The sequence below is a fragment of the Drosophila subpulchrella genome, chromosome 2L, assembly GCF_014743375.2.
Source record: "Drosophila subpulchrella strain 33 F10 #4 breed RU33 chromosome 2L, RU_Dsub_v1.1 Primary Assembly, whole genome shotgun sequence".
In the NCBI taxonomy this organism is placed as follows: domain Eukaryota; kingdom Metazoa; phylum Arthropoda; class Insecta; order Diptera; family Drosophilidae; genus Drosophila; species Drosophila subpulchrella.
The window spans coordinates 13,006,587-13,031,663 of record NC_050610.1 but is presented as its reverse complement, the minus strand read 5'-3'; the positions used below and the strand labels follow the sequence as shown (position 1 = coordinate 13,031,663).

The 25,077-nt window shown below is 36.8% G+C and overlaps 4 protein-coding genes across 8 annotated transcripts; 1 reads left to right on the top strand and 3 right to left on the bottom strand.

Moving 5' to 3' along the window:
• Positions 1 to 4,237: 4,237 nt before the first annotated feature.
• LOC119547582 (histidine-rich glycoprotein-like) lies at positions 4,238 to 4,548 on the bottom strand. Its single transcript, XM_037854487.1, has one exon. It carries the CDS (start codon positions 4,529 to 4,531, stop codon positions 4,319 to 4,321), a length of 213 nt encoding a protein of 70 aa, XP_037710415.1. The 5' UTR covers positions 4,532 to 4,548; the 3' UTR covers positions 4,238 to 4,318.
• A 1,272-nt stretch (positions 4,549 to 5,820) lies between these two features.
• Positions 5,821 to 6,607, top strand: LOC119547730. Its single transcript, XM_037854716.1, has one exon. The coding sequence runs from the start codon at positions 5,911 to 5,913 to the stop codon at positions 6,469 to 6,471; it is 561 nt and encodes a 186-aa protein (XP_037710644.1). The 5' UTR covers positions 5,821 to 5,910; the 3' UTR covers positions 6,472 to 6,607.
• Positions 6,608 to 8,948: 2,341 nt separating this feature from the next.
• Positions 8,949 to 22,828, bottom strand: LOC119547755 (dnaJ protein homolog 1). 5 transcript variants are annotated; one of them, XM_037854758.1, is made up of 6 exons: positions 22,712 to 22,828; positions 16,384 to 16,538; positions 16,018 to 16,324; positions 15,477 to 15,705; positions 15,053 to 15,422; positions 8,949 to 9,577 (listed from the first exon to the last, which is right to left on the bottom strand). In XM_037854758.1, the coding sequence occupies exons 3-6, from the start codon at positions 16,241 to 16,243 to the stop codon at positions 9,350 to 9,352; spliced, it is 1,053 nt and encodes a 350-aa protein (XP_037710686.1). In that variant the 5' UTR covers positions 16,244 to 16,324; positions 16,384 to 16,538; positions 22,712 to 22,828; the 3' UTR covers positions 8,949 to 9,349. The 5 variants fall into 5 exon arrangements, with proteins under 5 accessions (XP_037710686.1, XP_037710687.1, XP_037710688.1 ...); XM_037854759.1 differs by lacking the exon at positions 22,712 to 22,828 and adding an exon at positions 22,491 to 22,636; XM_037854760.1 differs by lacking the exon at positions 22,712 to 22,828 and adding an exon at positions 22,295 to 22,484 and having other exon boundaries at positions 16,380 to 16,538.
• Positions 22,829 to 23,318: 490 nt separating this feature from the next.
• On the bottom strand, positions 23,319 to 25,070 carry LOC119548661 (queuine tRNA-ribosyltransferase catalytic subunit). Its single transcript, XM_037856080.1, has 2 exons — positions 24,888 to 25,070; positions 23,319 to 24,818 (listed from the first exon to the last, which is right to left on the bottom strand). The coding sequence occupies exons 1-2, from the start codon at positions 24,974 to 24,976 to the stop codon at positions 23,624 to 23,626; spliced, it is 1,284 nt and encodes a 427-aa protein (XP_037712008.1). The 5' UTR covers positions 24,977 to 25,070; the 3' UTR covers positions 23,319 to 23,623.
• Between the last annotated feature and the right edge of the window lie 7 nt (positions 25,071 to 25,077).

The window sequence follows — 25,077 nt, the reverse complement described above, 5'->3', positions numbered from 1 at the left end:
ATATTGGATACCCCCGACTCCCTAATGGAACATTTGAAATGAAGTTGTCTGGCTTTGATTTGCCATCGAGTGAGCTTTGAATGTGGGTTAAATAAGAGAATAGATTGCAAGGCAATTGCATTCGATGAGTTTGTTTCCACTTTCTATAGATAGACATAGAAAGTGGAAACTGTGCATTAAGTTGATTAAATGGAAAACAAGATAGATCGTAGTTTAAAAAAAGAAGGGTATACCAATGAAATGTTGCTATTTTTCAAATAATACAAGTCTAAACCTTTCTGTTTTTGGCTAATTTTCGCATTAACCTTTAACAAAAGAACCCATTACCCTGAAATATGGAAACCTGTACATTATCATATGCAAAGACCTAATGGCATAGCCAAGACAAATGTCTTTCGAATTTAAACCCGTCTGCTGCTGTCTATGACCTCATTATTAACCCACATTCCTGCATACACAAGCACCGGAAGCAAATGCAAAAACCACACCCGTAAATCCCCGAACCAGGCCATTTCTCATGCCAACCCAGATACGACAATGTCTATACATCATAGAACAACCCCACTCTTGTAAAAATCCGTAGACCTCCTTTTGAAAGCGGAAAGGGAAAACATATTTCCGTTATGCGTAAGGCGAAGAAAGTAGTTTCCACTTCCCGGCGAAAACTCCAGGGCAATGGGGGGGAAAGGCAAAAAAAATTGGATTATATTAATTTGAATTAATAACATATTTTCCGTTACGGGCTTTCCTTTTTTTCCCGCTGCCGTGGAATGTTGTTGCCATGATGAGTTTTTCCCTGGTAATGGAAAAGCAAGCCGAGGGTTTTTGGCTTTGGGCATTTGATCTTTAATGAGCTTTTAATATGAGTAAATTTGCAATGGAATTTTGTTTGCTTGTGAAGGGGCTCGCTGGCATTTCCAATCGGAATTTTGGTTTCAAATGCCTTTGGACATTATTTAATCAAGTGCTGCCCATCGAACGGAAATTGAGTTAACATTGGGGGTGGCAGGGGGTCAAAGTCAGGTTGGCGCATTGAGGGTTAAAGTGCACTTGCAGTTTGCGTTAAAAGAAAAACTGCACAACATCAATTCGGCACTCGGAGGCAACCACCATATCTCCCGGTTTTCTTTTACAAACAGTTGAGGAAAACTATTTAAGAATAATTAACTTTAAAAAAATAATTTTTTTATGATTTTGAATAAATATGAATAAAAGTTAAGCTTAAAATATTTGAAGCTAATAATGCTAATCTAGTCAAATAAAATCCCTTTCCCTCATTTTAAATAAATATGGTATTTATAAAATTATATTTAATTTTTTTGAAGAATCTGTTTAACTTGTGTATTTATTTATCTATTATCTTTTTATAATACTTTATCTTTCATAATTTTTGTTCATGAAAAATTATTGTAATCGCTATTGGCAAGCAATGAATATAAAAGTTTAGCTTATAATATCATTTTTTCACGTTTTCTTTGAAATTCTTTAATTAGTTGAGATCTTAAAAAAAGGGAGCTACTAAACCCACTGCATCTGTAAGCCTCCTTTTCCCCTTTTTGGATGCGGTCAAGTTCCCCGTTTCTAAGCAGCCAAACGCCGCCGCAATTTATCGAGTGTATTGAGTTGGTCTACGTGCTGCACATAAACCGCACTTATCTGGCTGACTGACTAACTGACTGGCTGAAGGATGTGGGCTATGGCCATCCCCATCCCGGATCCTCCATCCCATTCGATACCCTTTTCTCCACTTTCCCCCAGGGTTCGCTTCCTGCCATTGAAAGGCGATAGCCGAGGGAGAGTCAGCCAAGAAAAATTGCATGCGGTTAGAGAAGCGAGCAGTAAAATTAATGTGTCTGTCCCGGCTAAAGTTGCCTCCAGCTCCAACTCCAGCTTCAGCTCCAACTTCAGATCCTCCGAGGTCCAGAGTCTGGTCCATGTTCTCCACATCCATGTGCTGCCACCCGATGAGGCATCCATCCTTAAGCAAATAGACGGACGGAACGTGTCCATGGCCATATCAAAATGATGTATGTGTGTTAGATTTGTTATAAATTTTATTTGCTGTTTGCTTGATTTTTTCCCCAAGTCTATTTTATAACCCACCCTCGGTTTGATCTGTATTCAACCGCAGATGCAGTCAATTATTGAACGCCTGAGTGATTGCGGACACAAAAGGGGTGGGACCATCACAAGAAAATCATATATTATAGTCATTTTCCAACCAAAAGGTCATAGACATATAAGCCAACATGATAACTAATATTTATATGGTTCAAAAAAGCCACTAAATGTTTTGAAAACATTTTATCTAAATATAAATTTGATAAATTAAACATTTAACAGTAAAATATTAAACCTTTGCATTTTATTCTCATACTATCCATTTCCGTTTTATATGAAACTTTTGGTACTTCCCCTGAAAATCAATAGTGGTATACCCCACCTAAAATCACCATCCCAATCATAGTTAAAGTCTGACTAATATAAGCAAAACTTCTATGACCAAATGCGTAATTCCTATCGATAAGATAAGCCTTTCAGATTGTAATATTATCGCGCCTCGGGTAGAAGCAACCCATTGATACGGTTTACAACAGGTATTTACGTATGATTACAAATACTTCACAATTTCAAAATAATAACAAAAACATTTATACAAAATAAATGAAATTTTGGGTAATGTCAGCAAGGGCAAAAAAATCACAGATATGTTTAGTTCAGAATACATGACAATCGACTAATGTGATAAGCTATTTATCAACAGCAAATGATTGATTGATTGTTCTTTTCGTGAAAAGTGGCCAGTGTAATGTTTATTGTGATTGGAGTCTTCTTATGAGACTATGGATTTATTATAACCCAAAAATAGTTTCTATAACTTATAGGGAGAGTTATTCCCCAATAGGATGACGATTCTTTTGTGAGAGGGAAGGTCGGTTATCTTTATAGCGGTATATTGGGAATTCCGAAATGCTCATAGGTCCCAAACCTTATCATGACGGGTATACTTGGAGTAATACCAATACTTTTTTTCATATAAATGGTAAGCTTTAAGCAGGTAAGTTCAGTACTCAACTGTAGTTCGTCAAGCAAAGATGCCACCACCACCACCGCACCACGACCACCACCATGGACCTCCTCACCATGGACCCCCGCACCATGGACCTCCGCACCATGGACCTCCGCACCATGGACCTCCGCATCATGGACCTCCCCACCACGGACCTCCGCACCATGGTCCTCCTCATCATGACCACCATCACCACCCTCCCGGACCTCCAATGCACCCTCGCTAAGAACTGAATCGATTAGAATTCGATAGCTATTTATCTAACTAAATCATTTAAATGTATAACAAAAATGGTCGATCTATAATGACGTGGTCAAAAATATTTGTGTAACATAGTAAAAACATAATTCAAACAAAAATAAAATCAAATACAAAAATATAAATACATTTGTGTTATCCCTCAACTTTTCTTGTTTTGTATAGGGAGAAAGAAAACCATAGTACTGGTGTCAACTTAGACTGGGTGTACTTTAAATTGATTTTGATTACAAATAGTCTTTAATGGGTAATCAAATAGAGCTGATTGAAAAATGTACTCAAATCATTTTAAGCAGGCAATTAAGTTTAACAGGAAAATTAATGTTAATTCGCCCGCAGATAACATTTTTTTGTACTGCATATTCTATTCGAATTTAAAGTGTATGATACGCTTAGCCTTTTATCAGCAAAATGTATAATATTTACTCTCGTTGTGAAAGACAACAAAAAATGTATGAAAAGGGGATTTTTTTGAAGAAAGAGTTGTATAAAAGAGTTCTTCCCCTCTAGCTCGAGAATTCAGGGCGTGCCAACAAAGACAGGAAATGCTCATGATATTATATTTTCCTATATAAATGTAAAATCCCGAAGAAACGCCTTCAGTACTCAGTTGCAGTTTGTCAAGTAAAGATGCCGCCTCCAGCCAAATTTAATCCAAAAATGCCAATTCAAAAACCGATCAACTTTGGATCTTCTTACATGGGATCTCCTTATAATTTCAATCCTTGGACTAATGCTATAATATCTCCTGTGCCGAAATGGGTTTTTGAGAGAAGATATCCCTAAGACAGTTCTAAAAACTTTCCACTAAAGTGTGACAAAAGTTATCAACCGATTTGGCAGAAATGTCCTTGAATATAAGTAAAATATATGAAAATAAACCAAAATCTTTGTGTCGATTTTTTACGGTAGATTATGGTTTTATCACATCAAGTTGTTAATTTATTGTTATCACATTATATTTTTGAAGTCCAGTTAATAGTTCAGTCCTTATCGAGGGTGCATTGGAGGTCCCGGCGCCACGTATCCCTGATCAGGCGGGTATGGATAAGGACCATGTGGTGGCGGTGGGTTGTAGCCGGAACCATTTCCGGGGTGCCCGGGAGTTGGTTCGTAGTAAATCGGATGCACCGGCGTCTGGAAAGGTGGGTGGGGCCCATGGGGCGGTGGGTTGTGATGGTGGTGCGGTGGTGGCGGCGGCATCTTTACTTGGTAAACAACCTTTGTGTACTAAACTTACTCACTAATGTCACACCATTTATATAAAAATAAATTATTTCGCGTCCACTGAAATCTTATCAGGGTTTCAGATAAGGTGGGACCTTTTAAGCCCATAAGTATGTTTGACCTTCCAATAAAACCTCTATGAAGATAGAGCGGCTTTTTGCAGACAATAACAAATGTTTGTTATTGAAAAATTAGTAATGGTAAATAAATAAGTTGTTTACTCCGTCATAGAAATATATGTATTAAGGACTTACTTTATGAGTAAGTCAACAGGAAGTGGTGCCCTAAACACAATACATATCTTAACTGATTTCCAACATCACTATTACGTAGGGGAATATTTCCTGTAATTTAGAATTTAGGTTTTTACAAACCATTGAATGCATAAGCTTATTTTAAAAACATTTCTTTAGATCCTTATCCACCGATTTTTGACGAAACGTGCATGATAATGACTAGCAATCTAATAGGATTACCATATCGAAATCTTCATATACGAATTTATTCTTAGAATTCACATAAAATTACTCAGAACATGGTTTGGTTGGTTGATTATTTGAACGTGTTAATTTGTTGATTCTATTGCAGCTATTGACTTAATGAGTAAACGCTGGAAAGCCATAAAGATAAGTTAATAAGTAAAAAGGTATTAACGCTATTTTTATATTTTTAGAAAAGGTATTCATATTATTTATGTATGAAGAAGACCCAAACTACAAACACAATTCAAACTTTGAATAAATATAATAAGATACAAACTCAAAATTAAGTTTTTTAAAATTTTTTTATTTTCTTTGGCTTAGGTTTGCTTAAAGACAACACATTGGTTTTAAAAAAAGCTTTAGCTCCGTAAAAATATATCCAATATTTCTATATTCCATTTAGTTTAAACTTTATATTAGAAATGCTTAATGGTGTCCATGGTGGTGCTTCGGATCTCCATGGTGGGGTGGATGTGGTTCTGGATGGTGATCCCCAGGATGGCCAGGACCCTTTGGTGGGCTGTGAGGCTGGTGAGGCTGGTGTGGCTGGTGAGGTGGTGGCGGCATTTTTCCAATTGCAAGTACAATTCTGAACTGAAGTTTTACTTTGATTTCCACCCTATATATAGTGGCAAAAATAGGGTTGAGTTGTCGGTTTTCCCAGCAAAACGTTTTATCAACCCGTGTTGCGATAAGGTCAGTATAGTACTTGTTGTTTCATATCGGAATTACCCAATGACAAAACAACGGTAAAAATAAAAATCTAGCACCCCCGGATTTTGTATTCAAACAGGATTCATTAAAACGCGTCATTTGTGCCAGTTAGTGTGTGTTTTCTTAATATTTTGTGTAAAATTTTCTCGTGAAAAAGTTATGAAAAACAATATTTGGGATACGCTGCAGGAGGTCGAAGAAGTTAAGGTTTCCTTCAAGCAAACCTTACGAAACATCAATAATATCCAAAATCGATACAAAATGGTCTCGGCTTTGAAGAGGAAGGCGGCCAAGCGTCAGGAATCTTTCGAAGAGGAGATTCAAGCTGCTATTACCGAATCCAAGGTCCCCAATCTACCCAAGAAAAGTATAGTCAAGAAGAATAAGATCAGATTGGTGACCAAAAAGCGGGTCAAGAAGATCAAGGCGAATCCCTTGGCCATACCACCAACCATTAGGTTTTCGGAAAATGTCCTTGAAATCGAACCACCTTTTGTGTGCCTTCAAACAAATTGTGTCTACGAAGTGCATAAAACAACTACTCATCTGGTGACTCGAAAACCATACGGGGCTCTCATCCAGAGACTCTATCGATCAGCAAATCGAAAGGTTCGGAAGGAGGGAGTTTTGGATCACGATCTGGAGTACAATCCGGAGGTGTGTCCAGAGTTCGAAAACTACTACTGTTCCTGTTCCTCTTGCTGTGTGGAATGCAGATAAATTATTTGTATCAGCTATTGTCTTGCATATTTTTAGGCCTTCACAAAGCTTTCAAGCTTGTAGCCAAATTTTGTACGAGCATTTAAATTGCTGATGGATGATAATAAATTGAAGATGTTCAAATGGCAAGGGAAAATTACTAAGCCTCTTATTTATACACTAAAATATTTATGTTTAAAATGTAGATTAAATAGAATTCTTTCTTATTATCATTTAATATTTAATCGGTTTTTTAGTAACTAGCATTTAAATTGATTATAATAAATCAGCCATCTTAAAATAGCACCACTGAGACTACTATTTTAATTGGCAAAGATAGTTTAGAAGAAAAAACAGCTTAAATCTGCTTCTCAGAATAAACACATTTTATTGTTCACTTTAGAGCAAATTCTCGCTTAATTTAATCGGATCATTTTCAATAACTAGCCTGAGCATCGATTACATCTGCCTTAACAAAGAAAAACAGGAAAGGAAGCCAAAACAAAGAAGCGTTTGCTTATTTACGAATCGCATTTTGTATGGGCAACTTAAACGCTAATGGCATAAACATCCGAGACGTGAGCGAAATGTTTAAAATTCGCTTTCGAGGTTTCGAACCCAGGACAACGAGGACGGAAGTCGAGGCTTAGCGACTGTAATGTGGCCGCCGTCCAAATCAAATCTCAAATCATGCACGTTCCCTTTTGGCCAGCGGGAAATCGGGGAAAAAACGGGGGGGAAAATGAAGGGCGGGCGGCGGAATTGAAAAGCGCCAGGAACAGAAACTGAAACCAGGATACACAACGAGGACCAGGATGACGAGGACTAGGATTGCACTCCCTGCACGGGGGAAAATTGTTTGAAAATTCAATTCACACATTTGCCAGTTGTCGATGATTTTCTGTGATTTTGACTGGGCCTCCACGTCGTCGTCCTCCTGCCCTCCAATGCTAATGGCACAACCAACTTCTTGCTGGCTCATCCGCAGCCTCAACTTCGGCCTACAACTTTGAGGTTTTCCTCAGAATTCTGCTGGGGAAACCAACACAGGGAAAAATGTGGCATTATAATTTGTTTTTAAAGATATTTTAAACAGCAAAAATATTTACAAAGTCACCAAAATATTTTATAAATTCTTTAAAACGTACTGCAGTAAGGAAATAAGTTTTCAAAGATTACTCGTAAGACATTAGTTACATATGCATATAATAAAATAAATATTTAATATAAAAAATTTATGTTTTTAAAAACTCAATAAGTCCATCTGTTTAAGTTTCAAATCATGGTCTAGTTTATAATATGTTAAACCTGGTATTTGCTTTATTAGGAACAGGAACTTGGTTAAAACGTTTTATGGCTCAACATTTATATTTTTGATTAAATAATAAGTATTGGTCAAATTTAAAAAGATTAAAAAAAATAAAACCTTCTAAACGATTTCCAAGTTAAAAGTTCAAGTAAGACCAATACATAATGCTAAATTTATAATATGTACAATGTACATGCATTCTTTATAGAACCTAAAGAATATAGTCTGTTATAAATTGGTTCTCATAAAGTTGGTGTAACACAGATGGCTAAAAATTCTTAAAAATTGTAAAAGAATTTTTTACATATTTTATCACTTTTTGCAAAGTGTTGGGCTCAATCTTTTTTTGGTTTTCCAGCAAATAAGTGGAAAATCGCAACGAATTGTTACAGAGTCAGCGGCAGAGGTCCGTGGAGGGTTCGTGTTCCTGGAACGTGCAGATCGAACCCTCCACTCGGTACCGTATCCGTTGCACATCATCCTGGCTCATCCTGCTCCTCCTTTTCCCATCCTGAGCTCCTCCTCGTCGGTGGCATGTGTTTGAAATCTGAGCAAGCTTCCGAATCTTTTTTCGGCCATGGAAGGCATTCCTGCTCCTTTGCTATTTTGTATGCAAAGAGTTGCTCAAAATTTAATTTATTTACTCTGCCCTCGAGTTGTTGTTGCTGCCTGTTTATTGTCTGCAAATGAAATGCGTCTATGTCGATGTCTAAGTCCCGTCTGTCGCTGGCTTTCTTTTTAAACGAATTACCATTTGCCAGCTTTGATGTTGGTCTCGTTCTTCTGCCAACTTTCCTACCATTCTTTTATCCTATTTTAATTTTTTCTCGGCTTTCTGGAATTTTCCTCCTTTTTTGGGCTAGTTCGCCTTTGACGCAAACTTTGCAGACCATAAAGTTTTGACTTCATGCAATTTTAATGACTTAACGAGCAGCATTCCGTTTGACATGGGAGTGTTTTTCCTTTTTTTTGGAATGGCGACCGACTGGAAACGGCAGCTAATTAGACAAACGCTTTGCGATTACCAACGAAAATTTCACTTTCCCTTTCACAATTTCCCCAATTTTTTTGGGGGCATGAGGAAAACTTTACAATTGCAGAAACATGACTCCACAGATAATGTGCAGTCTTTTTCATATATATAGAGTTACTTCAAAATTTATAAACACCCATGTCAATTTAAAAACACTTTTACCATTCGCTTGTTTTTTCTTCCACATGTTTTCCGTATGTGTGTGTGTAATTTTATTAAATGTAGCTTTAATTTAGACAAATAAATTAAGAATTAATGATATAATAACTATGGTCAACATATATATTATGCAAACATGTTCGTGGCGTCGATGAGCAAAACCGATTGTTAAGAAAGAGTTCCTGTAAAAAATGTGCAAATGGTTTACTGAACACAAAAACAAGCAAAATGGTAGGAAGATCTCAATGGGTGGGTGTTAAAAGAAATGAATAGGATATTGATTTGAAAGATGAATTCGGTTTGGTTTTAGTGAGTTGTTTGTATGGATGACTAAGTCCGATTTTCAGGGCGGACTATGTGTGAGTCTGAGTCGTCACTGGGTGGGTGGATTGAGTCCCTCATAACATATCCCTGAGCACCTCCTTCTGGGGAGCAGTCAGTTTCTCCGGGAACTGGATGTCGAAGGCCACCAGGAGATCCCCCTTGCGTGTCGTGTCCTTGGGAAAGGGCAGCCCGTATCCCTGGATCCGCTTCACCGTGTTCGGTTTTATAATCTCCTGCATGGTACTGATGCGCAACTTATCGCCGGACATGGTAGGAACTTGGAAGACAACGCCGCACAGAGCCTGGAAATTAAAAGAAAATATAAATATATACTATTTTAAAATTTTAGACATTTTTAGAAATAGTTAGGGATTGAAAATATTTTTTTTGGTCCTTTAATATTTTATATTAAGAGATCAAACAGATTTTTATAACACAAATATTTATTATGATACTTTCTATCGATTTATAGATACAATAAACATTTAGCGTATAGCTTTTACAATAAAAATAAAAACTATTGTTAACAAAGGACTCTAATACATCTCCCAAAAAATTTACATTTTAAAATTTTCGTTTTTTTATTTTATTTCAAATAATACTTAAATATCTCAATTTATCAAGCTTCTTAACGCCAAGCTTACGATATATTTATTTCCTTTTTATTTTATTTATTTTGGTTCTTGCCTTATCAATCAATATGGTCAGCAAATACCCCGGCCAATAACTCAATTTCGTTTTCTTCTTCACCCAAACCAAACCGAAATGAGCAAACACAACACATGAGTTCCACTGTCGAGTGGGATCTATCAATCTTTTTTGGGTAATCCTGTTTAGGTGCCCCAACCAATCCTGGATTTTTTCCAGCTCCTTCGAGCTTTTATCCCCCCGAGTTGCATGTTTGCTTTCCCATCGAACATAACATTTGTAAATCCTTTTTTATGTTGCCTAATTCGTGTTTAAACATCTTGTTGACACGCTTCCATGTCCTTTTCTGTTTACTTTCCCTTTCTTGGCCCAGACATTTTCATTGATACTTTCTTTCGGCTCGTCGGTTTGACATACGACTTGTTTAATTGGCCCACTAAGAGAAGGGCATCAATCAGGTTTTGTTTTGGGCCCAGACATTGATGTGGCTTACTCAATTAATTCGCGTCTGAACTGGGATGAAAATCTTATTGATTGCTTCTTTTCCCCAGAGTAAATGCTTTGATAAAGATAATATAATTAAGTTATTGGATGTATGTACATTTTCAACTATTCTTCTGAGTTTCTTTAACCAAAACTTTAAGATAGAAGTATCATTCAATAATTTTGGTGTATTAAGTTGAAAAATGTTTGTTTTTTAGATTAATCTATATGAGCACACCTAACTTTTAATACAAATACATTTTATATGACTTATGACCATAACTTCTCACTTGGACATTACCATTTCGACATGTCTTGTTAGCATATCCATTCGTAAAATCTTTTCCAAAGAAACCCAAGAAATGACAGATTATCTTTGGTAATCCTTTTTGGGGCGAGTTCCAGCATTTTCAACTGGTAAAGCCTTTATTTTTAGAACTTTTGCGACACCCGCCATATACAACCAATAACTGGAATGTCAATCCCTTCCTCAACAGTGATTTATGGAATGCTATAAAAAAGGGTTTTGATCTAAGCCCGCCACGCGAAACAATCCCTTCGATGCCCATCAACGGATGATATAATATTTTATGCCGTTCCATAACTTGTCACAAGTGATTTGTAACCAAAGAACTTGCCGGACACGTGTTAAATAGTTGTCAATGTGACCCGAGCCTCACCCAATAAAATACAAATAAGTTATAAGCACAACAAGAAATCACTTCAAACATAAATAAAATAAATTGCGACAAAACCAAAGTGCACACCTTATGAATATTTAAATATATGTATGTATAGATGTGCGTATCTTTATATCGCGGATCGGGTATTGGGTATTATTTGCCGAGTGGCGAATTTAAAGCGATGACAACATAAACTGATGACGACAGAGCCAGAAAACAGCAACAACAACAACGATTACAACCTGTCCCCACGATGACGACGACCAGCATCAATATTTTTTTTAATGGAAATGTTGAAAATGTTGTCGCAGCCAAAAAAAAAACAGCGAAATACATATATATAAATCTGTAACGCTTAAATACTTTGCTACCATTTACGGAATCTGAAGCATTAAAAAGCAAAAACAGAGGAAACCGAAAATAAAGGGAATACAAATGTGAATGGGGCATCGATAAAAATTTGCGAGCACTCCGTATCTGGAGCGGGAATTTAGAAAAAATATGAGAACCCGTTTTCAAAGCTATAACTATGAACGAATTAGGAAAAAATAGTTATAAAGCAAAGGGATCTTAAAAATATGATATTTTATTTTACTTTTTATAATAATATCTTTAAATAACGTATACTATCATCTAGTAAACATATTTCTAATGTAAGAAGATTCTAAAAACATAATATTTAAAACAATTGTTTATTATTTTACTTGTAAGAACCCTGTACTATCATACCTACTGAGTTACAAATACTAATAATAATAAAATATTTAATTTTAATTTTTATAATTATACTTTTAGATCACCTGTACTATCTTCAAGTAAAAATTATTCCGATGAATGGAGATTCTAAAACATGATATTTAATATTGGTGTTTATTATTTTACTTGTAAAAACTTTATACTATCATTTGAATCATAACTTTCTGAGTTACAAGTACTAAATAAAAAACGTGTTATATTTCCTAAATTAAATTGAGTTCGTCTTTATTTTTTCCTGTGTAGAAAAATCCTCATAGCAGCTATCATCGGCTAGATGATAAATCTGAATGTCAGGCTCAGCTTAACGGAAGGTTCCAGGCAGTAAACATGAATTCCCCTATATATTTTACCGCTTTATGCTGGCTTTTTTCCCATTTTTCCAAACTGCTCTAGACAATTACTCTCGCTCAAAAGAAGTGAAGGTTTAGGTGGGTTTGCTGTGAAAAACAAATCAACAGCATTCAATCGCATGTCATAAAGCATTATTCTTCTGCCTCTTTTTTGTGCGCCACCCCCAAACTCTTTTCCCTCACCACCAGTTGACAACTGTCATCAAAATGCAAACGAAGTTTTCGACTACCAAATGGTTTTGTATAGAACTTCCAATTTTTTTCTAACAAAAATGAAAAAAAAAGAAGGCGAAATCATTTGGGCCACCAATCGAATGACAATGCCATTGGGCAGACATCGAAAACAACAACGTCTGGCCATCAGTTACAACCGGGGAGTCCTGGTTACACTCGTACATCCTTGAATTCTTCATCAATTTTAGTTTGCTGCATATGCGGGAATTCTGACGCAGGCACTTGAAAACAAAACCATTGTTAAATTTGATTTCCATTTCGAAAATGTGTATGTACAACCAGACAGGAGGGAAAAAAGTGCCACGAAAATCAAGTAAGGTGAATTTAAAATTCAAACTGAAACGTGCCAAGTCTATATATCATCCGAAATATGCATAAAAAATAAAAAATATAATATCCAAAAACGTATAGCAAAAAATTAATTCGAAACTCATTGACTTCAATTTTATCGTAAACGATGATGTAATTTACGAGTCGCATTAAATTTACTGCTGCAGCGACAACAAAAGCAAAATATGACAGTAAAAATTGAAAACGTTGTTGGCAATTATGTGGATGGTCATATATGGAGCTCCAATTGCCTTATGGCTGCTTTATTGAGGCGAACAGAATCTTACGAGCGTTGAGTTGGGCATGTGATTATAAAAGCCAAGATTTATTGGTTTCTATCAACCAGATTTATAAAGCTTCGTATAAGCTAATAGAATATGCATTTAAAATTAAATACCGAAAATTGTATGTTATATTTTACACATTAAATGTTTTTAATTAAGTTTAAAAGCATATTTCATGTAGCTACAAATCCGACCATCCAAATACATTTTATCCCCAATTCAAGCTGAAAAATATTTCAATTAAATGCATTCACATTATCCACTCAGAGCCAAATAACCGTGTCAAATATTTCTATATAGAAAGAACAACATGACACTTTTAGCTCAAAACCAAAACCAATATGGAATTCATAAATTCAAAATAGAGGCAACAAAAATATTTGGCCAACTATGCCATAAGTGGCTGGGGACCGAGAGAGAAGCCCAAAAATATTTACTAAATTTGTCGCACTAACAAGCAATAAAATGTTAAAAATCTCCAACGGAGCCAAGTCAACTATTTAATCTACTTAATGCAATTAACAATTTTAACATGACTGCAAACTCAGTGGCGTGTCATTTCAGTTTGTTCGTCTGTTACTTTTGAGAATTCCAAAATTTTTGATATTTTTTCTATTTCTCTTTTTTTTTTGTTTTGGACTTGACCATATAGGAATTAAGTGAACTAACAAAAATAACAAAAAATGTTGTGCGAAGTTTTGCGCTTTGTGCGACTGTGTAAAAATCTAACACCTCAGTGGGAGCCGCTATAGAGCAGATTGCTGGCCAAAATCCCATTCTCTGTCTCCGTTAATTGAAACTTGACCATGTTTACCAATTTGGCGGGGTGCTTTGCTGCTCGGCTGCTCACCGCGTATATGGTAAATTTGCCATAACCATTATGCCTGCCTGATTCCATTACAATTTGATTTAGGCACTGGCTGCGCCTCTAATTGGGCGCCATACTGTGAGAACCCAACCGCAGGTCCCTCATGTGATATCTGATGGATATGATTCTGAGGCGAGTTCTTGTGTGGACAGCAGAGGGTCAAGTATCATAGAACCCATCTTGGAAAATAGAGACCTACATCTGTTGATTAAGAGCTGCTTTCGGCTTGGATATACGATAAATCATTTACCTAGTTATAAAAACTAAGCGAATCTTTAAAATATTTCAAAACACTGGGCTACTTATTAATCAATAACGTATGGTACTTGTTTTTCTTACAAAACAATTTGTCTCAATTATAATCCAATGTGTATAATTATTCTTTTCAAAAATTCTAACAGTCATAATGCTTTTTATTTTAGTCCTCGGGCTTTAAACATAATCGCATTTGATTCAAACTATGTATAGTAGAAGAAAGATATTTTTTAAAAAATCGAGTTTGGTTTAAGCTTAAATGTAATTATGAATTTACACGACAAATTTTGTTCAATCGAAGATTGCATAAAAACTTATATATTAAATACGATTATAAAAGAAGTCCGAGATCTACATAAGATACTAGTTTTTCACTAACTTTCAAAGTCATTCCCACCTTTTTCCTCTTTGAACACTTGGCTAGTTTTTTTTAAATTACACAAATATTTAAAGTATCCTTTAACTGGAAAAATGCTGCTATGAAATATTTCTATTGAAAACAATATTTTCCCTTTCAATAGACTTTCAATATTTTTTAAATTACAAAAATATTTATAAATATTTAAAATAACCTTTAATTGGGAAAATGCAGCTTTGAAATATTTCTATTGAAAACAATACTTTCCCTTCCAGTACCTTTTGGTTTTTTTGCATGCCTAAATTATATATTTTTTTTAAATTACTATAATATTTATAAATATTAAAAAAAAAACCTTTACGTTGGAATAATGCAGCTGTAGAATATTTCTATTAAAAACAATATTTTCCTTTTTTCTACGTTTTGGTTGTTTTGCCTATACCATGTTCCATTGAACCCTACCTTTTTTCCAGCTTCTTCTATATAATATTCTTCTTATAATATCTGTTTCCCAGCTGAAGGACTCACCTGCTTGAGCGTCAGTCTCGCCGTGTAGCGAAGATCGCTGCCCTCGCGCTTGAACATGGCATGCGGTTTGTCCCGGATGATGAACACAATGTCGGCGGGGATTTTGCCGGGCGCCTGGTCGCCCTCCTTCTGGAAGGTGACCTTCGTGCCGGACTTCCAGCCCGGCTTGATGGATATCTGCAGGACCTTGTCCTCCTTGCGGGAACTGCCATCCGCCTGGACGACGCGTCGGGAGATTTTCATTTTCTTAACACAGCCGTGGTAGATCTCCTCCAGCGTCACATAGAGATCGTGTTCGACGGGCGGATCCTGCTTCTGCTCCTTCTTGAACGGCGTGTGCACGTTGAAGGAGTGTGATCTGAAAGAGGGCCTACGAAAGATTAGCAAGGTATTCCGCAGAAGCCACCTAAGGCGATAAACCAACCTGAAGGCACTGCCCAGACCATGCCGCGAACCAATCCCACCGAAGGGCGAGGAGAAGAAGTCGTGTTCCGTGTCCAGATCGAAGACGTTCTTATCGAACAGATTGTCGCCCATGTCGAAGAACGAGGCGAACGGATTGCTGTTGCCAAAGAACTGGGCGAAGGTGGCACGCGGATCTCCATGGAACTGATATGTAAACGAGTTGCTCGAGGGACCGCCATTTCGTGTGCCTAGAAGTTAGATAAAATTTCATTTACATCACATTCAGATTTGGAAAATCGAAATATATTAATGTACAAAATTAGAACTTAATTACTTCAAGAAAATATTTTTTTGATTTCTATGGAATAACATTTTAAATATCTCCAAACAAAAATGTATTTTTAGGATAAAAAATCCTATAATCAAATAATATTTAAATTTAAAAATATAAGGTCTCGATTATTTCAATTAACATCACTTGTAGACCCTTAATACGGAAAAATTCCTCTTCCAACATTTACAAAAATACAATAATTGGCTGAAAAGCTCTGTAAACATACCGCCACTCTTTAGACCATCCTCGCCGTATTTGTCGTACACCTCCCGTTTGCTCTTGTCTGAAAGGACCTCGTAGGCCTCGGCAACCTCTTTGAATTTTTCCTCAGCGTTGGCTGCTTTGTTTTTATCCGGATGATAGCGCAGGGCCAGTTTCCTGTAGGCCTTTTTGATCTCATCGTCGGTGGCAGTTTTTGGCAGCCCTAAGGTTTTGTAGTAATCTTTTCCCATTCTAGGTTATATCTGTGTATGTGAGCGGGTTCTATATATGTAGGTAAAAAGTTAACACTCAAGTTCACTGTACTCTAATATCTGCAATTACAAATGAAAAGGTTACAAGAGGTATAGAGGTTTTATATATAGCTACCTACAATATAATATCAGTTATCGGTATTCCATATATAACAAGGACCTCCTTAGTTGCTATGATACTGCTCCTAATAATTTCCTTCCTTTTATCTTTATAATGGCACATGCATCTTGTAGTTCTCTCTTGGGGTTCGCTTGCTCTATTATCAGCCAAGATCTGCAAAAAATCAGAGAAGTCGTACATATTTAGCTGTGTATAGGTAGTTCCATTCGACTGTTCGGGTTGGGATCATAAGACGCGTCACAGAACCTGGCCATGTTCAATGCTGAACGGCCCACGCCTTTTTACTAATTTTAGACAGGCTAGCAAGAAATTGTTTTTCTTCTTTCCGGAACATTGGAACTTTTTCTATGCCCACTCCTCACCCTTTCCATATTTTCAATGTCTGTCCATCCAGTGATGGACACTAAAATTAAGTATTCGCCAAATGCAAGTTCAATTAACGCTCTATGTATTTATCCATTTATTTGATATTCTAAAGCACTCGACAAACAGACATGGATAAACAAGGAAAGTGTTTAAAATACTTATATTTGTTCACAAATACATTGCTAACATTTTTTTTGTGAGGAATTCATAAATGAAAATTGTTCCCGAGCCAATTTGCATTGACCTTAACTTTTCTGAAAGATCTGAAGATCTGGGTGTCCAATTGAGTTGAACAAGAGCTGTTTGAATTAGAATTGACGATGACATTTATGAATATTTCTGCGACAGCCCGGGATCACTGGGGGTTAGTATAACATTAGAACTTGATTAGTTGACAAGTCTATCAAGGGGCGTTGAGACATCTGTAACTTAAAACTGTTCCTGCTTGTGGCTTCCCCATACAATCAATGCACAGAAGATCACCAGACCTTTCATCGTGAAAAGTTAATCAAGTTAGGGGCTTGAGAATATTGTGTGATCTTAACCACAACAATCATGCCGCATTATCTTATAGAACTGAGGAAACTATAGAAATTTGAGATGATAACTTTATAATGATATTTTAAGCGGAAAGGAAATAAATTACTGCAATCAGATTTTGGTTTACTTATAAATCACAGTTTTAATAAGATTAAATATAAAATTTGGTTGGTAAACTATAACAAAGTTAAATTAATTCCTACTTTAATTAAACTCTTTTTTTATGATTAGGATTCCACAATAATAATCAATTATACTTTATTATTTGTCCATCTCCTAACTTCATTCACACTTCGTTATCATAACATCTTAGCATTCTATAATCCATAGTAAACATGATTTTTAATTGCAGTGAAGGTCTGTCATTGCTCAAGTTCAAGATCGCATCCCGAAAATTCATTAAAATTCAAGATGTCAACACTCTGGCCGCAATCCATACTCAAAACCGTTTTCAGCCTTGGGCTTAACTGATTTCATCTTGGAATATCATTTTGTATATATATAGATGGGGAATATATAAAGCGTGTTGCGTTGACAATTTTGAATGGCAAAAAAAACACAATATTGCTGCGAAATGTCTGCCTTGAATTGCGATTCTCGGAGAGAGAGACACTTTGGGGCAGAAGATTTGTAGACTATTGACAGCAGACGATTGATGCGATCAGCGCCATTCCATTCCAGAAATTAGTCAGCTGCAGTTTGCATATAATTTGCCAGCGGATCGTGAAATCTATTCCGGATCGGATAGGTTCATCGATTCGTGCCAAATGTGTGCCAGATTGAGCGAACAGGGGACAAGGTCACAAGAAAAAAAAAGATTTCAAACGAATATAGATATGCTATTTTTTCCGAATTTCGTTTCAACACATTGGCAAAATGTTCTTTCATTCAAAGAAAGTTTTTCTTTCTCTCTGACAGTAAATAAAGATAAATGAAATAAAATGAAATATGTTACGCAAGGCGATTATGCTATGTGTTTTATATGTTTTGCACATTCTACCAATTGAATTGAATATTTTTTATCGACAGAGATTTTCGCACGCATTTTAATAATTCTTTTTATGGTACTTTATTGAATTATTGGGCGTATATATGCATTGTTTCGTGTAAAATTACGGGCTTAAGGTGGAAAATAAATTCATGCTGAAATCGAAATTATTGCCGGCCATATAAAGAGGGCTTTTTTATGGCCCCGCCCAATTGACAGTTACAACATGTTTCGAGTGGGTGGTTCGGGTACCACTTCCGCATATATTATTCACCAGACACTGGCGGCAGCTCATTTATTGATTACAGAATAACATTTGTTTAACAATTTATTGGATACTCGCATGCTGCATTATTAGCGAATTGCTTTTTCAACGTTTTTCATTGTCATTTTGTTTGTCATGTTTTGCAAAATTTGCATTTGAATTTCTTTCCATGTCTGCGCAACATTATAAATTGTCGTAGGTTATGAGAGGCCAGGCGATGGGGGAAATGAAAATTGTTTGTGTCGTCCCCGGATTGCACTAATTGAATTGAACTTGATTTATTAATGCCTCGACTCGGCAACTTTAATTCCCATTTTGTGTCTCGTTTTTGCAACTAATGCTCTCACATGTCCAAAAAAAGAGTGAGGTGGAGAAATAAAATTAAAAGATACGAAATTTAATAATAAACGAATATCAAATTGAAAGAGTGATTTATGTGGGGCTATTCAAATTTGTTATTTATTGCCTAGCAGATCAAAGTCAAATGCCTTGGGGCCAGATAGATATGGCTGATAAAATCGGTCACTAATGCGAGAGTCAACATTTGTTGCCTTGTATCGATACCTAGATCAAATATTTAAACCAGAGCTAATTGATGCACGTTGATTGATAAAATAAATAGAAATATATATTCTGCTTAGCTGCTATTGATAAATAATTTTAGAAATTGCGAGGCCTAATTTATAAAGTATATTCTTATATTTTTTTGTCTTTAATATTATCTAAAATTGATATTTTACAGATACTTAGATATTTTTACCTCTAAAAATTGTCACAATCTTTACCATATGTTTAGAGATATAAATAGTCTGTATTTTTCCATGTCCAGCTGATTTGTTTTTGATTACACCACAATATTTTTAGTGTTTCAAGGTTGTCAAACTTATGAGCCGCTGACTCTCATTCAACTTCAGCCATTCACTCTCGCTATTAAAAAGGAACATAAATAAATGTTTTTTCTTACTATTTCTCTTTTTCAAAGTCAACAACAAAGCCCATTCATTGTCAAACGCAATGGTATTTTTTGCCAATCGAAACCAGTCAAAAACTGATCAAACACCATGAAGTTTATTCACCCACACTCGACGAAATCTGGCCGAAAATCGCAAAATAAAAATGGAGAAAAACGAGTACGACAAGAATCGAAAACTTAGCCATGACCGAAGGCAAATCGTTTAGGCAAAGCAACATTAGATGACCAAAAACTGAAAACCAACCAAAGATTCCGGCAAATTATCAATATTTGGGGTGGGTGTTTCTAAGCCGCAAATCTGCTGCAAAAATAGGTCCAATGACTAAGCGTCTTTACCGTACAGTAAAATCTCCCACACAATCATCAGCCAAACATTTTCGATTTTGGAGAAATTTTTTTTTGTGCGTCTTGGACAAATGAATCAGCTTTTAGCAATTTGGACAGTGATTTTGCGTGAGGTTGTTGGGTAATTCTACTTTTTTCCGGCGTGGTTTATCTTTTGCAGATGAACCTCTGTTTACACAGGAAATTCATACTAATTTGCTAAGAGCATTGATTTCTAAGCAACAAAATATGCAGGCAAATATTTCATTTCCGTTTATTTTGGTTTCAGCGTAATAAAAACAAATGCAAAAGGCAAACAACCGATTTGCATAGAATAACTATTAGAGCGAACATATTGTATACGAAGATTTTTGAATTTGAATTTTTGTCTCACCGAAAAATTTGCATGCGACGTTGAAAATGAAAAACTTGTTTCAGCTGGTTAGAATAAATGTTGTTTGTGCGGAAATTGTTGTTGATTTTGTTTGGTATATTGATTAAAATGTTGCTGCAAATGATGTTAAATAAAATGGATAAATGGAAAGCTTTTAATTGAATTGTTTGGACAATACAGGGATTATAGAAAAGAAGAAAATTTAAAATAAGGAAGAAACCCATTCAGTGAGCTTAATAAAGTTTTGATCAGCATTTAAATAAAAAGAATAACATATTTTAAGTAAAGGTACATTAAATTCCAGCAATAAATTTAATATATAAAATCATAAGGAAGTGAAAAAGTTAAAATGAAATAATTTTAATATGAATTAAAATTCTTTTAGCGCTAACTATTAAATTTTTAGTGCCTTTGCATATTTTACAATTAATTTTTCATCAAGTGGTCGACTCTTTTGAACGCTCTTAATTGACTGATAAGCTGTATTTTAATTTCCGCTCATATAAAAAGTGTTCATTAATTTATATAATTAAGGCAGGCTTTTTTTAGCCGCCCCGACTGAGAGAAATGAAATTAATCAATTGCAAAAACAAAAGCGCGAAAGTGTATTTCCTTGTGTTTTCTTCTCCCCATAATTACTTTGCTTAATTGCCCCACCAGCTCGTCTTCACATTTTACTCTCTCACTTAAATGTTTCTCAAAAATATGACGAATTTTGCATGTGTTTTGCGGCTCAACGACCATCAAAACAATACTGGGGACCATGCCCCCTTTCGCCTGCCGCCCACCCAGCAGCTGTTCAAAGAGTACTACCCATGGTTCCACTCCTCAAATAAAACCTGAAGACCCCGCCGCTCTCTCGATCGCTTTTCGACTCTCGAATGTGTCATAATTTATAAATACTAGGCAAAAACCGAAGAGCCCACAGTCTACTAACGGTACGAACTGACAAATTCTGGTGTGATTACGATTAGCAGCAATCATTAAAGTTTTCTTTTAATTCTTCCTCACTTTGGTGGTAATTTGTTGCCATTTGGTTTTTCGTCTTTATTGTGTGCTATTGACCATTTGTCTGAGACTTTGCAGTTGGAGGCCAAATCTTGTTGTCTATGTGCCTTCAATCATATTTGGCTGCCTTGTGTGTTTACTTTTTATTTATGAATTGTGGCCAGCAAAGTTTGAGTGTTTGAAAAATGAGGCAATGGTTGAGACCCAAAAAAATGACCATAAAAAGCAGACATGACCAAGAAAATTATGAGATTATTATTAGAGTTTATTTATGGGTCTTAAATTAAGTTCTGCTTGGTTATTACATTATGTCTTGAGTTGAATTTGAAAATGTATTCAGATCTTTTGATTCCCAAGTTTTCCATAGACCTTCCCTACTTTGCACCTTTAACTTAACCGAATTTCAAACACAAATCTTTTCACACATCGTGTGTACATAGAGTAGAAAGCCCCTGAATATTCCAAAGAATCGGCATGAACATTTCGAAAAATAATCAGGCGAACTGGGCAGCAGCGAAATTGGTGAGAACAGAAAAAAAAAACATATACACAAAAATAACTAAAAGTGCTAAAAATAAAACTTATTTAAAGAAATGAAACCATGAAAATTCAAAAACACACAGGCAAAAGCGAAAAACGATGGCAAATACAAAAATATAAATAATAAAACGAGCGGAAAAATCACTTTTGGACTTTGCAGATATACTTGGCGTATACTTTATATAAGGGTTCTTTGGTTTTGCGACTTATCGGATACTCCAAAACGAAATCCTGCGGATAAACAAAGGCGACAGAGCCATAAAGAGCACGGATTACAAGGCACGATTGTTTATGGTTTGTATGTATGTCTGGGTGTACGAATTCGAATATATGTATGTATATTTTTTCGATTTTTTTTGCTTTTACCACATTTGGCTAACGATACGAGGCAAAAACCCAGACACATATGTATTATAGTCACTCCAGCACTCACACACAAACACACACGCACTGCAAGTCCGTGATTAATTGTCATTGTAAAGCCAATAAATAAATTTGGGGGACTCCTTACAATTGATTGGATGATTGGGCGTATGCTTGATATGGATTTAAGATCCTCCGATTTGGCAATTTCGAAATTTATTATTAGCGCGGGCTTCTCGCTGCCAATTTGCCGCCAGATGCGTGCAGCAATACCGTTAGTTAGCAGTACGAATCCGCGAAAAGAACCCGCGATAAAGTGGATGCGACAACGCTTGGGGACTCACTGAACGATCCACCACCGACTGCCGCCACCAGCACCACCGCTCCACTTGCCGCAATCTCGCGCTCCCGCTCTCTTTTGGATCTCGGAATCTCGAGTCTCGATCCCCAGAGAGCTTCCCAGCATGAAGTCCCCCAAACGTCAGAGCGTATGATCAGCCAAGAGACCCGAATTAAAAGTGAGAGGTTTCTTTACGATCCGATTTTTGTGTTTTTTTTTATTTACCACACATGTACCCTAAGTACGATCGAGATAGAAGACGTGGAAAAGTCGAAAATCAAGCACAATATCAAACGGCCGTTCCACGCGAGATCCACGATCGCCACCGATTTGCGCTATGCGTCATACTATAGCTACAAGTAGCTTTTTCCCATAGGTAAAAACGAAAGCTTTACGGCAAGAGCGGAAAAAACGTAGGCAAAGCAGAACGGAAAACGAGTATTCTTATGCCCTTCATAGGGGTAAAGTGGATTTTTAAGCCATGTAGCTTAAATTATGGATTGTAGAATTGAAATGAAGAAAAGATAAAATGATATATAACTAGGGAATCAAGGGGATATATTGTTTAAACAATCAATTATTCAAACAAGAATTTGAACAAACCGAAAATATGTTAGGAATAGATTTCCCTATATCATACATTGTTAATTTACAGTTCAAAAGATACTCCTAAATAGTATAAGATTTATAAAATAACAGTTTATGATATAGGGAATTATAATTTTATAAACTTTATACTATTTAGGAGTATCTTTTGAACTGTTTTGAGCAGTATTTAAAGATTTCAATCCATATTAACAGTGTATGATGTAGGGAATTCTAGTCTGAAAATTGTTTCGGCATGTTCAAATTTTTTCTGTTATGATTTCCAAACTTAAATTATAATACAATATTTGCTAAAAGAAAATACTTTTTTGAGGGCTGTTAATTTAGTCGAATTCCTGTAACTTGAAAATTACTTTAAAGGTCACAGAAATCGAATTCCATTTAATTTTACTTTTTTCTTATATTTCTATTAAGTGTATTTTCTATACTAAGTACATGAACTTTGTCATGTAAGTAAAATGTCTTCAAGGTATTTTAAGGTTTCCTAATTATGCCTCATTAATGGTATCAGAATTACAATTTGTTGTATTGTTAGCTGGTGGCCACCTGCTCCTCTGCCACTTCATCCGTCTCCTGCCTCTTGTCTGTCTTTGGCTTCTGCTCCTGCTTACTTTCCCTCTCCGGATCCGACGGCAATTGAATATTCACAGCTGCCAGAGCCTCACGAATCCAAGCCGGAATGGGATCGTCTTTAAAGTGCTTTCTCATGAAATCCTGGACGAATTGTGGGAACTCATCCCGCTGGATGGCCTCCCGCATGCTCCTCATCAATCTCAGCTGATACGCAACATTGTGGATGCTCAGCAGAGAGCAGGAGACACTCTCATTGGTGGCAATGTGATGCAGATACGAGCGTGTATAGCGCTTACAGGTGCTGCACTCACAATTCTTGTCGATGGGTTCCATGTCCAGTTTGTACTTTGGTTGCTTCAGGTTGAGTTGTCCACTATCCACCAAGGCACAGCCAAATCTGGCTGTCCGGGTGGGGAAGACACAGTCGAACATATCGATGCCCAGGGCCACACAGACCACCAGATCCGCTGCAAAACCAACGCCCATTAGATAACGTGGTTTATCCTTGGGCAGGTAGCCAGTACACACATCCACCATCCTCCAGAAGTCGTGTTTACTCTCGCCACCACTCAATCCGCCCACGGCAAAGCCTCGCACTTGGCGCTCCATCAGGGCGGAGACACAACGTTGTCGCAGCGGCACATCCAATCCTCCCTGGACAATGGGAAACAGCGACTGATCATCATCCCGGGCATGTGCCTCTATACAGCGATCCACCCAGCGGATAGTCCTCTCCATGGCCTCCTCCACGCGAGGACCAACTGTGGTTGTCTTCACCACGTCATCCAACTGCATCATAATATCCGCACCGATGGCATTCTGGATTTGAATCGAGTGCTCCGGCGTCAACATGCATTGGCTGTTGTCGAAGGGCGAACGGAAATTCACGCCATGCTCATCGATCTCGGCCAGCTGCAGCAGGGAAACCATCTGAAAGCCACCAGAATCGGTCAGGATAGCCCTGGGCCAACCCATGAACTGGTGGAGACCTCCGGCTTTCTTGAGGGTCTCAATGCCCGGTCGCAGTCCCAGGTGGTAAGTGTTTCCCAGCAGGATTTGGCAGTTCAGCTCGATGAGTTGGTCCGGCAGGATGCCCTTCAGGGTTCCCTGAGTGCCCACGGGCATGAAGACAGGAGTATTCACCTCACTGTGCCTGTATAATACAGATTGTAACATTGATTAGTCAGAGTTTTCAAGGGGTTTACCCCATGGAATCACTCACCTGAGGGTCATCAATCCCGCCCTGGCCTTGGAGACGGAGCACTCCGCCACGACCTTGTAGGTCAGTGGGGGAATCTTGCTGGGACTCATTCTGCTAGGAATATCCAAGATTTATCCCTGGATATAACTAATGTTTACGCGGAAAAAGCCGGCTGCACGTTTTTAATCGGAATTCTGTGTGACCACTTCGC

Coding starts and splice junctions, on each gene's coding strand:
- LOC119547755 (XM_037854758.1), bottom strand. CDS start 16,243: ATGGGAAAAGATTACTACAAAACCTTAGGGCTGCCAAAAACTGCCACC. Junction 15,706..16,017: donor GGATGGTCTAAAGAGTGGCG/GTATGTTTACAG, acceptor TCTAACTTCTAG/GCACACGAAATGGCGGTCCC. Junction 15,423..15,476: donor GGTCTGGGCAGTGCCTTCAG/GTTGGTTTATCG, acceptor AATCTTTCGTAG/GCCCTCTTTCAGATCACACT.
- LOC119547582 (XM_037854487.1), bottom strand. CDS start 4,531: ATGCCGCCGCCACCACCGCACCACCATCACAACCCACCGCCCCATGGG.
- LOC119548661 (XM_037856080.1), bottom strand. CDS start 24,976: ATGAGTCCCAGCAAGATTCCCCCACTGACCTACAAGGTCGTGGCGGAG. Junction 24,819..24,887: donor GCGGGATTGATGACCCTCAG/GTGAGTGATTCC, acceptor TGTATTATACAG/GCACAGTGAGGTGAATACTC.
- LOC119547730 (XM_037854716.1), top strand. CDS start 5,911: ATGAAAAACAATATTTGGGATACGCTGCAGGAGGTCGAAGAAGTTAAG.